This window comes from Mobula birostris, chromosome X (assembly GCF_030028105.1).
Source record: "Mobula birostris isolate sMobBir1 chromosome X, sMobBir1.hap1, whole genome shotgun sequence".
NCBI classification, from domain to species: Eukaryota; Metazoa; Chordata; class Chondrichthyes; order Myliobatiformes; family Myliobatidae; genus Mobula; species Mobula birostris.
The window spans coordinates 50010428-50026643 of NC_092402.1; the positions used below are offsets into that span (position 1 = coordinate 50010428).

General features: G+C 40.3%; 1 protein-coding gene across 1 annotated transcript in view; it reads right to left on the reverse strand.

Annotated features, from left to right (window-relative positions):
- LOC140191505 (signal transducer and activator of transcription 5B-like) overlaps positions 1-16216 on the reverse strand; it is a 157244-nt gene that overhangs the window by 11892 nt on the left and 129136 nt on the right. Inside the window, exons 12-18 of the mRNA XM_072248958.1 lie at positions 13127-13249; positions 8821-8913; positions 8030-8236; positions 7217-7311; positions 5596-5732; positions 2685-2831; positions 2340-2397 (exon numbers count right to left, since the gene is read on the reverse strand). Of these exons, the coding sequence (XP_072105059.1) occupies positions 2340-2397; positions 2685-2831; positions 5596-5732; positions 7217-7311; positions 8030-8236; positions 8821-8913; positions 13127-13249 (860 nt within the window). The remainder of the gene's footprint in view (positions 1-2339; positions 2398-2684; positions 2832-5595; positions 5733-7216; positions 7312-8029; positions 8237-8820; positions 8914-13126; positions 13250-16216) is intronic.

Genomic DNA, 16216 nt, shown 5'->3' on the forward strand with positions numbered 1-16216 from the left:
TGGTAATTTATAACAGTCACTTGAGCTCCAAGGTTAGACTGCAGCCTTGAATTATTTACATCTATTCATTTCTTATATAAAAATCCACCTTTATTCTTCTACATAGTGACTATCAAGATGGGATGCATGAACTTCATTTATTTGTGCAAATGATCTTAGAGTAAACTAACAAGTTAGACCCCAAGGGTTATGTTGTCTGTAAAACAAAATCAACTACCTGCACACTGATAAGGGGATATGCAGATTAGGGAGATGAATACGTTGCTGAGAAGTGTGGTGAAGGGTTACACTGTCTATAACTCTGCAGAAGGGCCAGGCTCTATCTGAACCAATGTTTTAGCTAAGACCACTCATCTACAGTAACTCACTAAACTGGGCGCCACAATGGTGACTCTATTACAGTGCTGGCAATCAGACTTCAATTCCCACTGCTGTCTGTAAGGAGGCTGTACATTCTCCCTGTGGCCACATGCATTTCCTTTGGGTGTCCGGTCTCCTCCCATATTCCAAAGACATACAGGTTAGGGTTACTGAGTAGTGGGCGTGCTACCTTGGCGTCAGAAACACGGTGGTACTTGTAGGCTGCTTCCAGCACATCCTTGGACTGTGTTGGTTGTTGATGCAAATGACACAATTCACAGTATGTTTCCATGAACTTGTGACAAATAAAGCCAATCTTTATCTTTATAATATACCACCCCAACAGTTGGGAAAGGGGATCCACAACAGCCTAAGGTTGTCAGAACTCTTGAGTTTGTTTGGGAGAAGGAGGGGCAGGGTTGTAGAATGAGAAGGTTGGTGTAGAGTTAGACATTCTCTGCCAATAAACAGATGGGTTAAGATTGGAATCACATTAAGGCAAATCTGCCAAAGTGGAAACTGGAGGGCAGTTACTGGAGACAAATGTTGTTATTCACTGTGTCAAAGTTTGCAGAAGCTTTGAGAAGAGATAGTCCACCAACTTTACAATTATAGAGTAATATTGCTTAGGATTATTGTTATGATGTGGTAAAGATTAGGACATGTTGTTTGGAAAGATTCAAAATTGGTTTGTAGCAATAATGGATATAAATGGTGGTATTGTGGTTAAATTTCTGGACTAGTAATGAAGAGTTTTAATGTTCAAATTCCACAACAGCAGGTGGGAATTTAGGCTAATCAGAGATACTTTGGAATTTTTAAAAACAAAAATTTAGTACTCCAGAAAAAAAAGATCATGAAATGAACAAATATTGCAAAACTGCAACGTATGTCCTCCAGGGAAGGACATTTGTTGTCCTCAACTGTTCCACCTGCAATTGCAGACCCACAGCGATTTGGTTGCTGAGCAAGTCACTCAGTTCAAGGGCAGCTAGGGTTGGACGTTAAATGCAGACCTTGTCAGCTACAATCATGTCCCAAACACATGTAAGGGGTTTGGAGACAGAGTATTGGTTTGCAAGACCAAAAGCATCAAGAGAAGGTCTTTTGATTGAGAGTAACGATAGAAAGGATGGGGCAGCATTCAAACAGAAGGAACAATTTATAGTAACATTGAGCATAGGGCCCTTGGAGGGAAGTTTAAGTGACTGGCAACTGAATGGTAATTTGGAGAAAGAGTCCAAGAAGTGGATTTCATTTATGAAATAAGCTGGAAGATCAGAAAAAGCAGCTGAATAATTGTACCTCTTCTATGAGCTCACTGTTGGAGGCAAGGGAAAAGAGTTTGAAGAGGGCTTGATGCAGTGAAAACAAGCCAGTTTTGTCTTTCCTCCCTGGAAAGACTTGGGAGTAGTGAACAACTGTAGCAAAGGAAACCAAAGTATCTATCAGGGAGGATCAAACTTGGAGACAATGCCCGTGTAAATTACTGGGCTGGCATGTATTTGATCAGCTTATCAAAAGCAAAAGTGAAGCAGTGGCTTAGTAAATCAACAATATCATTAATGGAGGTCCAAAGGTCAGACGGCTATACGAATCAGGGGAAGAGTTTATTCTGGGTGTTAACAAGAAAGCAGAGTTGGAAGCTGGTGGAGGTACATGGGGAGTGAAGGATTAATGAAGTGATTGGAAATTATTTGCAGTAAGACCACTGTAAAAGGCTCAGTGTAAATATTGGGAATTCAATGGAGGTGGCACATTGCAAAGCTCTTTGACATCAAGTGAACATAACAGATTAAATATTTTGGTAAGTGTAGCTATAACTTCTCAACATAATCTCTGAACAGGTGATGTTCTCTGCCAGTAGCGTGGACTGAAAAATAAGCAGATTATGGTCTGTTTATGCTTTTTAATTAGGTGTACTTTGTTCACTAATTTAGCAAAGAAAAAAATTAGGACCATGGCAACTGTGTTCTTACCCATTCACTGTAGTCTTTACACCAGCGTGGAGATAGCCATCTTTTCCCTTTGCTTCCTCTGTGGAAAAAAAATAAAGACAAACCAAGTTTCTTCCTTTTTGTTCTCCTAATATTTTTTCAGAAACCAAGAAAGCACGGTGATAATATTTGCATAGATGACTTTAAGCTGTACTAAGAGGAGGACAAAGGTTCTTCTCAATTAGTTCAGGGTGAAAGGAATAGGAGCAGCTCCACCATCCACTTGTGTGTTTTCAGAAATGGAATTAAATTATGAAACCACTGTAGATTACTTTGTTCTTTGTGGTCCATACATGCTTAGATTGACGCATGTTTCTCAATACCTACTTGTGTAATACTTCTTGAAAGTTTCATCTTTGGGCCTGTTGGGAAACAGGTAAAGCAGACGTTCAATATCTCGGACACGGTCTCCCAGCGATCGAATGGTTAAATCCTTTGTAGTGAAAGGCTGAACGTTGAACACCTGTCTGCCTCCTGCAGCACGAAAGAGGAATAATCAGTCAAGGTCAAACAAAGCACTCAAGGGAATCTTAGAAATTTACAGTATAGAAGATAACCATATGGCCCATTTTTTCCATGCTGGCCAAAATAGATCTATTTGGGTTCCGGCCACTTCTGAACTCTTGGTCTGTAGCCCTGTAATTTGCAGCTCTTTCGGTCTTTTTAAACTGTGGTATTATATGCCTCCACTTTCCTTTCAGACAGTGTTCCAGGTCACCACTACTCTTGGGGGTAAAAAAAATCTTTCTTCAACTCCTTACTATCTTTCTATTAGCTAACTGAAATAACCATGAGAGATAGAGGTAATTTCTGTTCACCCATCTCAGCTTCTCATTATTTTATAAAACTACATAAAATTTCCACTCAGTTGCCTTTATTCTAAGAAAAACTCCAAACTGGCAATTCTGCTTGTAAATATAATTCTCCAGCCCAGGCTCCTTCCTTGTAAGTCTCTTCTGCACCCTTTCTAGTGCTGTCACATGCTTTCTTAGGTGTAGAGCTTGGCTGCCCATTGGATTTGAGTTGGGTGTATACTCAACTAAAATATACAAGCTCAGGTTGGTTTGGGCCCAGGTCAAGATAATTTGTTCACTGTTACTGTTTTTGATCGATAGCAGTGTTGTTATAGCGCGCTACAGCACAGAAACAGGCCCTTCAGCCTATTTAGTTCATGCCAACCTTCTGCATAGTCCCATCTACCTGCACTTGGACCATATCCCTCCTTACCCCTCCCATCCATGTACCTATCCAAACCTCTCCTAAATGTTAAACCCACATCTTCTACCACTTATGCTGGCAGCTTGTTCCACGCTTGCAGCACCTTCTGAGTGAAGATGTTCCCCATCAGGTTCCCCTTAAATATTTCACCTTTCACCTTAAACATATGATCTCTAGTTCTACTCTCACCCAATCTGGGGGGGAAGCCTGCATGCATTCATCCTATCTACACTCCTCCTAATTCTGTATACCACTATCAAATCTCCTCTTATTCCCTGCTGCTCCAAGGAATGAAGTCCTAACCCATTCAACCTTTCCCTATAACTCAGGTCCTCAGGTCGCAGCAACATCCTTGTCAATTTTCTCTGGATTTGTTCATCTTCCCTGTAGGTGGTTGATCAGAACTGCACACAGAAATCTAAATTAGGTCTCACCAACACCTTGACCAACTTCAACATAACATCCCAACTCCTGCACTCAGCTAATCTTTTTCCCCACCTTCTTCTGGGTCAAATACAGGACAAAGAAAGTACTTGGGCTGAGATTGGCAGTAGTTGGGTTTTAATTTTATACCCAAACAGACCTTCAGAATGGTGATCAGAACATTACACAATGCTCCATCTATGGCCTAAAAGAGGGAATAAAAGTTCCAGATATACTCAGTACAGTTTAAACTTGGTGAAACATCATGGTCAGCTAACATAGCAACAAAAAAAAAATCAATAATCCAGAACAGAAATAAAACCAAATTTAAAACAAAGGAGCTTGATTTTAAAATCTAAAACATTCACTCAGCTGATGTCTACAAAACATTTTCTTCTGCACACCTTCGCATCCTACCACCCCGTGGGGAAGAACCTGATCTTTATTTGAAGTTAGAGAATGTTACTGTAAAACTCCCACCCTAGCATCCAATAAAGGCAAAGTGCTGGAAACACTCAACACATAAGACAGCATCAGTGAGGAGAGTGACAAGAAATATAGAACACTACAGCACAGTACATGCCCTTCAGTCCACGATGCTGTGCCGACCTTTTAACCTACTCTGATTAGTCTGAACACCCCACCATACACACGTACACACACACACACACACACACACACACACACACACACACACACACACACACACAAACACACACACACACAGCCTGCTGTTTTTCTATCATCCATGTGCCTATCTAATATATCTGGGTCTACCACCATCCTTGGCAGCACAGTCCACACATACATGACTCTCTGTGTAAAAAGTTACTTCTGACATACCCCCTATACTTCCCTCCAATCACCTTAAAATTATGCCCCCTTGTGTTAGCCATTTCCACTCTAGGAAAGAGGCTCAGACTGTCCACTCTATCTGTGCCTCTTATCATCTTGTACACCTCTTTCAAGTCACTTTCATCTGCAAGGAGAAAAGCCCTAGCTTGTTCAACCTGTCCTCATAAGACATGCTCTCTCATCCAACCAGCATCCTGGTAAATCTCCTCTGCAGCCTCTCTAAAGCCTCCACATCCTTCCTATAATGGGGCAACCAAAACTGAACACAATATTCCAAGAGTGGTCTAAGCTGCAACATTACCTCACAGCTTTTGAACATCTCGGGTTTTCATCAAAACTGGCCAGTTCTGACACAGACTGGAAAAGCTGGTTTATTTATACGTACCAAATTCAACATTCACCTTAGTGACTGTAATGGCATTACACATCTCATGAATATTTGATACATTATTACTTCAAATCAATTTTTTACTGAAATCCATGTTCTTCCCATGGCTTTTAATTTAATTAGAAATAGGCACTTCAAAAGAACCAAATTAAATCAAATCAGAGGGAGCATACAATAGTTAGTTTGGATTTATTTGGAGACCATCACATTAAGAATTCAGTAATATATAGTACACTAAGCTTTAGGATACACATGTATAAAATCTCTTAGTTCTATAGACACGTTTACATTCTCAAAAGAAAGAATTGTCAAAGGAAGCCTTTAAGCATTGCAAGAAGTAAAGAATAGGGTTACCCTTATCAGAATTGTCAATCCATGCTATTGTAATTCCTCCAATCTCAGAGTCGCTGAAGCGAAGGAGAAAGGTCCCATTCACCTGTTGATTGAGTAGTCTGAGGGCATACTGCTTGCTTACAAAACCAAGGATCAACCTGTAAATAGGGAGGATCGGCTCTTATGCAAATTCCTGCTGGAGATCAGTGCAATAGAAAAATCCTTGAGCTGGGAATCCTTCATTATTTTACCATACTAGTTCACAACATTGCACACACATTGAAAAGAAACGATAGCCAAACAATTACATCACTCATACTGCTTCTACATTTAAATATCAGCAGCAGAACCAAACAGTATTTACATTTTTTGCATCCACAGCTAATGGTTTTTGAAATTTGCCAGAAACTTTACTTCACCAATTTTCAATGCCAGTAATTAAGTTAAAGCCCCTAAATTACAATCAAGCTTTTTAAGAACAAAGTTAGCACACAGTAGTGGAAGTTTGGTGCTCTCTTCTACAAACAGCTATTCCTAATATTAAATCTGAGATTGATATATATATTTCCATTCAGTCATAAAACTAAGGCTTAAGATGCAAAGTTAGATAAATAGGTGCATGACCTCACTGAATGGTGAAGCAGAAAGCTCTCTCTTTTTATTGAAAGAGTCCAACAATTTCCCCTTTGATACTCAACAGATTTCTTATGAATGAATCCCCTGACATCAATATCTCTTGACCAGAAAACCAAAGGAACCGCCTCAAGCATCACAGCTACTGGTAAGGGGCTGAGTATTCTGTGGTTAGTAACTCACCTCGTGACACCTGGAAGCTTTTCCCTCATCTACAAGACTCAAGTTAGGAGTGTGGTGAAATTTGCCTACCAAGGGCAGCTCCGACACCACTGAAGAAGCTTGATGCCAGTTTGGATAAAGCAAGCAGCTTGTTTAGTACTGCACACCACCTGAGCATTCATTCCTCCACCTCCAGTGGACTGCTGGTGGCAGTGTGCATCATCCAATTACTGACCAAACCTGTGACTGTTACTACTTGGAACAAGGAATACTACCAAATACACCTTCCTTAAGTCATGCACCATCCTGACTTGGAAACACATAGGCTGCTGTTTCATCTTCACTGTGTCTAAATCCTGAAACTGTTAAGCTCAGAGCACAGGGGAGTTCGTTTACCACACAACTGCAGCAGTTCTGGATGGCAGCTCATTTTAAAATCATTAAACAGTGGCCTTACTGGCAAAGCACATGTCCTGAGAATGAGAGCACAAACATGCTTAAGGAGCTAAATGGCCTTAGATTTATTATCACTATCTCTCTACAATGTTGCATTTGTTATGTTTTATTCAGTTTTAAATTCTTTAATGAGCTGATCCTCATCAGGCTAGATTATGGTGTGCTATGATATTCCTATCTGATCAATAGAAAGACAGTTCGTGAATTTCTTCACAAATCTCTAGGATAGAACTTCAAGTATCATTACAGAGCGATTTTTGTGAATATTCCTGGAGGATACTTACATTTAAGATGAGGGGTTATTTGAGGAAATTATTGCAAAATTTGTATTTATGCATTGGCCATCAATCAGTGAATACCGATTAGTTTGGAGAGAGACTAAAATTCCTACCCATTATTCCAGTAATCCTTCAAATGTTTCTTAGTGAGCTCCATCACACCATCAAACCATTGCCAGAAAGTGAATGTTCTTCCAGGTAGGTTTTCCTACAGGAATATGAAAATGATTTAGTGATGTCTCTACCATGCACTGATGATTACCTAACAATATAAGTCACCAAACATATTATAATTATAAATTCACTTCATACACACGAGACCATTACTTGTGCTTCCAGGTTTCATAATGCTGAGGTCTGGGAATTAGATCACCTACCTGACCCCACAGCAAAAAAGTTTTTTTTTTGGCACATAGGAGCTGATTTCACTTGGAATGGGAATTTGGGCAAGTGGATACCAAACTGTTGCTCCACCTGGTGCACAAGCAATCTCAAAAGTAAATGTTCAAAGTCAGCTACCCAGATTAGAATATTTTGCCATTGCCAGCTTTTGCCTGTGGACCAGAAATTGTGTAGACAACAGCTGAGTGTGCAGCTTAAATCGCAGACCCATGCTGACAAGATCATCAGGTTAAGTTCAACCTCATTCCTGGGTTTCAGTGAGTCTTCTCACGGCTAACGATAGGCGAGCAAAAATGATAACAGGCAGAGAGACAAGGGGCTCAAAGTGCAGCAACATGGATGTGGTAGCATATTAACAAAGCCTAGTATTCAAGAGAAGGGCAGAGAGTGAGAATGAACAACTAACTCATGTAACAACACACATCACGCTCCCAGAAGGTCACAGTAGCACACCTACACAGAGCTGAGTGCAATAACACAGAGCTTAGATAAGCTACTGGAATGAATATATACATATATATTACCTTGTTAAACTGAGACCAAGAAACCATCCTGTTTGTGAATTCTTCTGTGCTGAAACTCTGCTCATCAAATATCTTCTGTGCCAGGAAAACGAAGTGCTGTTTGCACAAGCCCTGAGTTGATTGCACTTCAGCCATAAATTTCATATTGAGGGTGTCACACATCTGAGACCATGACACCCTGTCTGGTACATAGAAGGGTAATCGTTCCTGCAGAAAAAGAGGAAAAAGAACATTGTGTATTTCTTTTAGAGCAATGACTCCCCCTTAGCCCTACCTATTGGTCTGTTGTCTACACATGCACATTGTTCACTCCCTCTCTCTCACTGCAGTGTGAATTCACCAGTTAAAGCCATCTCCCGCGTGTGTGCTTTTATTTAATTGATATGTGGTTGTACAGACACAACACATTGAGTTTTTGATCTTTACTGGGATTCAAAGCACAGCAGACTCATCCTAACCTGGTGCATGGACAACAAGCTTTGAAATAGCTCAATGACAAGTGCACCACCCAACGTGACATTGAATCATCAACATTACTAAAAGTTCCAGTTTTGAGAGGGACAATTTCATCTGTACAGCATTAAAAGGCTCAGACTCCTTGGCTCAGGTCTTGACTCAGGTTAGGTAACATTTTCTTTCTATGATTCGGTGGAATGCCTCATAATACTATTAATATCTGTCATTAAAAAGGAATTTGAAAAAAAAAAGTACTGCCAAAACTTAACTACAACCATTCACCTTGCCCAGTACCTCTAAGTAAAAGCAAAATATTCCAATTTAGTAAAACTTACAATCTCAGAGAAAGCATTGTCCCACAAGATTGTGGCAGTAGCATTGTTGTCTTGACTGCCATGAACAATTACCACAATAGGTAGCGATAAGGCCTGCAACGAAAAAAGAATGAAAGAAATGAGTGCCTTACTTAACTTTATTTGGTTACATAAAGTATTCACTCTCTTTCCTAGATCTAGATCTGGATTTGAGAGCTCAAATTTTAACTCATACAAATTTTAACAAATCCCTGAAAGCCATTTCAACTCATGAGTCTCATTTACATTTCTCCAAGCTTGCTTTTACCTCCAGCTAATTCTGGTCCTGATGCAACATCACTAAATGTTAACTCTCCTTCTCTCTCCTCAGATGCTCCTCGATTTCCAGCTTTTTCTATTTTAAATAAAGTGACTAGCTTTTTAAGTTTGTAAAAGGTGCTCCATAAAAAAAAGTATTTGTTTTTCAAAAGGCAAATGTATTCTTCCTTTGATAAGGAGACCAAAACTGCACACAGTATTTCAAATGTGGTCTGACCAAAGTCCTCTATAATTGCAACAAAATATTTCCTTACCCTTGTGCATCAAACACCTGAATATAATGACAGGCATGATGCGATTGGCTTTCCTAATTGTTTGCATCATTAGAAGAAACAAATGCAGGAAAAGGGCATTGGTTCTTTGTACTTGCTCCACTATCCATTAAGATCATGGCTACTTTTCTGCACCCACCTCATATACCACAAATTCCCTTAATATCAAAAAATCTACCAATCTCTACACTAAATATATGAAATGACCTCTTGGTTAGTCAGTTCTATCATCTGCGTGAAAACATTATTTTCTCATCACCCCTTGTTCTAGATCCCTAGCCGGGGGAAACAGCAATCCTCATTTACCCAGTCAAGCCCAAAAGAACTTTATACGTTTATACGAGATCTCATTTTCCTAAATTCAAGAGATTATAGGACCAGTCTGTATGTATGACAAACCTGCCGTCCTAGAAATCAGTCTGGTGAAACTTTGCTGGAGTCTCTATCCTTCCTTAGGTAGGTCGACTAGACGTGCATGCAATCTTCCAGATGTAGCCTGGCCAGGGTCCTATATAACTGCAGCAAGACATCTATACTGCCTTGCAATAAAAAGCACATGTAGTTTGGCTTCCTAATTGTTTGCTAAACTTGCATCTTAGTTTTCAGTGATTTGTGTACAAGGAAGCTTAGCTCTCTCTGAACACCAATGTTTTAAAATCTCTCACCATTTACAATGTACTTTGCCTTTCTATTTTCTCTACAAAACTGGATGCCCTCACATTGTTCAACATTATATTCTACCCTTGCTTTTCACTAACCTTTCTGTATCTCACATAATCTCACTGAATCTTCTTCATAGCCCTGATTAGAATATGGGACATGTCAGCACAGTAAAGGCCCTTTGGCCCACGATGTTGTGCAGCCCTTTTAACCTACTCTAAGATCAATCTAACCCTTTCCTCCTACATAACCCTTCATCCATGTGCCTATCTAAGAGTCTCTTAAACGTCCCTAAAGTACCTGCCTCTACCGTCACCACTGGCAGGACATTCCACACACTCACCACTCTTGTGTAAAAAAAAGCTACCTCTGGCATTCCCCCTATACTCTTCTCCAACCAGCTTAAAATTATGCCCCTTTGTATTAGCTATTTTCCACTCTGGAAAAAAAGTCTCTGGCTGTCCACTCTATCTATGCATCTTATCATCTTATACACCTCATCCTCCTTCGCCAAAGAGAAAAGCCCTAGCTTGCTCAAACTAATCTCATAAGACATACCCTCCAACCCAGGCCGCATCCTGGTCAATCTCCTCTGCACTGCCTCTCAAGCTTCCACATCCTTCCTCTAATGGGGCAACTCAAACTGAACACAATACTCCAAGTGTGGTCTAACCAGGGTTTTATCAAGCTGCAATATTACCTCACGGCGCTTGAACTCAATCCCAATTAATGAAGGCTAACACGCCGCACGCCTTCTTAACCACCCTAACAACTTACAAGGCAACTTGGAGGGATTTATGGTTGTAGACCCCAAGACTCCTCTGTACTCCACACTGCTAAGAATCCTGCCATTAACCCTGTAATCTGCCTTCAAGTTCAATCTTCCAAAGTGTATCACCTCACACTTTTCTGAGTTAAACTCCATCTGCCACTGCTTAGCCCATCCCTGTATTCTGTCAATGTCCCACTGCAACCTAAAGACCATAAAATACAGGAGCAGAATTTGGCCATTTGGCCCATTGAGTCTGCTTCTACAACCTTCTACTCTATCAACAACACCACCAACCTTCGTGTTATCTGCAAAACTTACAAACGCACACTTCCACTTCCTCATCCAAATCATTTATAAAAATCACAAAGAGCAGGGGTCCCAGAACAGATCCCTGTGGAGCACCACTGGTCACCGACCTCCAGACAGAAAACGCTTCATCTACAACTACCCTCTGCCTTCTATGGGCAAACCAATACTGAATGCACACAGCCAACCTTCCTTGAATCCCATGCCTCCTGACTTTCTGAATGAACCTACCATGGGGAACCTTATGAGACGCCTCACTAAAATCCATTTACACCATGTCCATCATTCTATCTACATCAATGTGCTTTGTCACATCCTCAAAGTATTCAGTCAGGCTCATGAAGCATGACCTACCCCTCACAAAGCCATGCTGACTATCTCTAATTAGACTTTGCTTCTCCAAATGCTCGTAAATCCTGTCTGTAAGAATCCTCTCCAATAGTTTGCCCATTACAGACATAGTACTCACTGGTCTATAATTCTCATGTCATCACTACCTTCCTTAAACAAAGGAATAACATTTGCCCACCCTCCACATTCTTGCATCTATACTCAATGGTTAAATTTATTATCAGAGAATGTATACAGTATACAACCTGAAATCAGTGTCTATTCCAGTGAAAACAAGGTACCATTAACTTCCTTAACTACTTGCTGCACATCAATGCTTGCTCTCAAGCATTGACTGGTGCACAAGAACACCCTTGTCCTGACACACATAGTTCAGTTTGTGAACTAGTTATATTTTTTGGCTCATGGTCAATTTAGAAGCTAAAATTGGCTTCATATCTCACTTAGGTGATTGTATCATCACTTTACTGTTTTCATATTTAGTCACAAACAGTGGTTGGTCAGAGTGCTAGCCCATATCTTGCAGGTTGAATCAGAGGTAAGGAAGGAAAATGCAATGAGAAGGCCAGAGTAGAAGAGCGAGGATGTAATGCTGAGGCTTTGTAAGGCATTGGTCAGACTGCATTTGGAATATTGTGAGCAATTTTAGACCCCTTATCTAAGAAAGGATGTGCTGGCAGTGGAGAGGGTCCAGAGAAAGTTCACAAGAACAACTCTGGGAACGAAAGAGTTAACGTATAAGGAGCATTTGATGGCTCTGGGTTTGAACTCACTGGAGTTTAGATGAATGAAGGGGGATTTCATTGAAATCTATCAAGTATTGAAAGGCCTAAATAGAACGGATGTGGACAGGATGTTTCCTATCATGGGAGAGTTTAGAACCAGAGGGCACAGGCTCAGAATAGAGGGACATCCACTTAGAATAGAGATGAGGAGGAATCTCTTTAGCCAGAGGATAGTGAATCAGTGGAATTCATTAACATGGACGGCTGTGGAGGCCAAGTCATTATGTATATTTAAAGAGGAGGTTGATAGATTCTTGATTAGTCAGGTTATCAAAGGTTATGGAGAGAAGACAGGAGAATGGAGTTGAGAGGGACAACAGATCGGCCATGATGGAATAGCAGAGCAGACTCAATAAGTACAGTGACACAAAATGATGCATTTCATTATTTTGACGTACATGTGACAAACAAAGCTAATCTTTCTTCTAATAAAGTACTTCTTTAAATAATAAAGATTGCATGTGTGGGAAATTATGCAAGGGACTGGGACTCCAAGACTCATTGTCAGAGATCTGATGGCCAAACAGATTTAAAGTTAAGCCCTCCATTTACTGTTGACAGTTGTGTGTGATGTTGAATTACCGTTCAGTACAGATAACATATCCTTGCTCACTAGGACTGAGACCCATCTATGTAGCAGTCATCTAATTTCAGTTGGGTTGAGAGGATGGAAACAAAAACTATCCAGACAAATTGTGCCACAGTTATAAGCAATAAGAAAACAGTTGATGCAGGGCATGAACGTGATTTAAAAGGGCACAAAGTGCTTAAGAAGCTGTTTAAAAGACTGTCTGTATTAAAAGTACCTTTAAACTGCCTTTCAACCACTTATAAAATAGAACTGGTAACAAACATTCCGATACCTGAACATGGTATTTCACTTCACTGCCTGCGATGCAGAGTTCTGAAGAAAACAGAACAGCAAACTTTTCCTCAGTTACTGACTCAGTTCCTCTGCGATCCGAGCGTTTTATTTTCTTTAAGGACTTGAATTTGTAGGGAAAGAATAAAGAATTAGGTCAAGAAACTGTCAAACATCAAAGTATAGTAATGGTTAGAAGGATAAACAAGATAGCATAACATTTTAGAAGGTAACAGTTACTTGTATTTTATTAAGACGAGAAAAGTGTATAGCTGACATTTTGGGCCGAGTCCTGACGAAGGGTTTTGGCCCAAAACGTCGACTGTTTACTCTTTTGCATAGATGCTGCCTGGCTTGCTGAGTTCCTCCAGCATTTTGTGTGTGTTGTTTGGATTTTATTTGTCAGTTGCCTCACAAGGATATCACATCTTTGCTGCAGATTTTTTTTATTTATAGTTCTTCTTACAAACAGTACATATGCTGCTCTGGCCTTTTACCTCCCTGCTTGTTCAATTTTTGCAAAGACAATATAGCCTTTAGTCCAGAGGGCCAAGGTGGATGTTAAAACTCCTTGGGAAAAATTAAAGAAATCTACTATGTCTCGGTCAATATTTCTCCCTCAACTGACACAAAGAAATAAACTCAATCTCATCATCACTTAAGAAATTATCCTGTGCAAGATGGTTGTACTGTTTCAATATCTCAAAAATAGAAATAGAATGAGTTCCCTTGATGAATTACTTTTGCTGTATAATGCTAAGAGCTTCAGATATGATGAAAACCTTAAGATTGGAATATTTTTCCTTTTCATGTGCTATTGCATAAACTAGTCAAAATTCAACATCTTTGTGCAATCTATGCCATTGCATTAAATGTGTAGAATTCCACAAACAAAATGGTCAAGATGGCACTGAGCTGGGCTCTCTGTCAAGGCTGCAGATCAGATTTAATTTTTTTTTAGATATTCTTAAGTTCAAAGTGATTGTTCAGAGGACAGAGAGGGAAGATAGAGGTCAGGTTCAGGCTTAGGGACAGGGATGTGGGGGAATTAGAAGACAAGCCAGACTCTAAACCTCTGCTGCATATTTGAAGGCCAGTAACGTGGACATGGTTGGATGTTAGGCCTGCAGGTCAGCAAGGAAGAGGGCTGGCAGCCCCCACCCCCTCACCACAGACAGGGCAGCGAGTCAGTCTCAGTTCCATGCAAGCCGAAGGCATGAGCAATGGTGAACCCTTAAATAAGCGAATCGGCAAGCTTGGCATTTGAGGCCTGGAGTTCAGGCCCTCATCTAGGGTCCTCAATCATTGTCATTGGCGAGTCCTGGTCGATAGCAAAGATCAAAGACCGAAGTCTGGATTGAAGCCCAAAAGTTGATTGGAGGTCCGGACTGAAGTCTGACGTTTAATTGGAAATCCAGATTTAAGACCGAAGATTGATCAGAAGTACAGAAATCGAGGCCTTTTGGCTAGAGCTCTAAATACGCAAATCTCTGCAAATCCACTGAGGAAGTCGAAGGCTCAATCCACAAGTCTACTGGAGGCAGAAGGCGGCCTGTCCAGAAGTTAGAGGACTGTGTATGTGCGTGGGTGGGAGGGAGGGGTGAATGGGGCTTGTTTTGCTGCTGTTGCTTTGTCACTTGGTATGTTCTGTTTTGTTGTGTGTTGAGCCGTTGTGCATGGCAGATATGCTATGTTGGTGCCAGAATGTGTGGCAACACTTGTGGGCTGCCCCCAGCACATCCTTAGGTATGCTGGTTTTTAAACACAAACAACACATTTCACTGTATGTTTTGATATACTGTGCATGTGATACATAAATCTGAATCTGAACTCTTCACAATTAATACCAAGTCATCATCCTCATACGGGCTTCATGAGGAACTGTTCTTTAGAAATATAAATGTCACATGAACGACTCTGATACTTAGCTTGGGATAATAATATCTGGAAAGATTCTACGTTAGCAAACCCAAGAAGTTTTTTTGTCTGAAATATCGACTGTATTCTTTTCCTAGATGCCGCATGGCCTCCTGAGTTCCTCCACTACTCTACGTGTGTCGCTCAGATTCTATGTTAGTATTGGCAGGAAAAGTTAAAAAAATGTCCTATTCACAAAATTGACATTCCTCACCTGAATAAGCCGAACAACTCATAAACACACAAACACACAGATGGCTATGACAAAAATAAGAGTTTGTATTTATGTGCATGCGTTTGTGATTCTAAAGGAGATCAAAAATGTGGTCACTGAACCCTTGAACTGTAACTTGTAATAACACGTGGACCATATCATGTACGAGCATCTTAAAATGAGTGCTCAGTATTAGTTATTCTGTTCAGCATACAGCAAGTGGAGCCTGCTGATCATTAACAATGAAGATGCCACAACTGACAATTTCAACAGAGTGACAGTTCAGTGATGGCCCAAGCACAGAGGGAGAGACACAGACATGGAATGAACAATTTACTGAGTTTTAATAACTATATAGAACAAAGGGAAATAATAAATGCTCGATCAACAGGGCTGCTAACTAAAAACTCTCAAACTACAGGAACTAAAAATTAATATGCTGTCACTGTGGCTTGAGAGCAGTAACCAAGAACTAAATTAATACCACTTCTTAACAGAATCTATCTAAATCACATCTTGCTTCCTGGAACATGGACTAAGGTAAGCAGGGAGTGTTGTCATTGCTGTACTTTGATCAAGACTTGACCAGGCTTACACACGTGGAAGAGAATGACGTATAATACCAAACACCCTAATTGGCTGGAATGTGTGCATTCTGACATGTGTAGTTGTTGTCCTCTTTCAGCTGCCCGGCTGCGACAGCAACCAGAACCCACGGTTGTGACACAGAGATCACAACTTTGCTCATCTAAAATTGAAGAGTTATAGACTAACCAAGTTAGGACAGCGAAAATGACAAAAATGACATTGAATGACTTGAAAGATGTTTTTAAAAACTTATTCTTGTGGACACCACTGGCAAAAATGGGATTACTGAGAAGGTGATGGTGAAATTTATTCTTGAATCAACCAAGTGCCTTTATTAGGTTATTTCAATGGGTGGTTACATGTCAAACATAT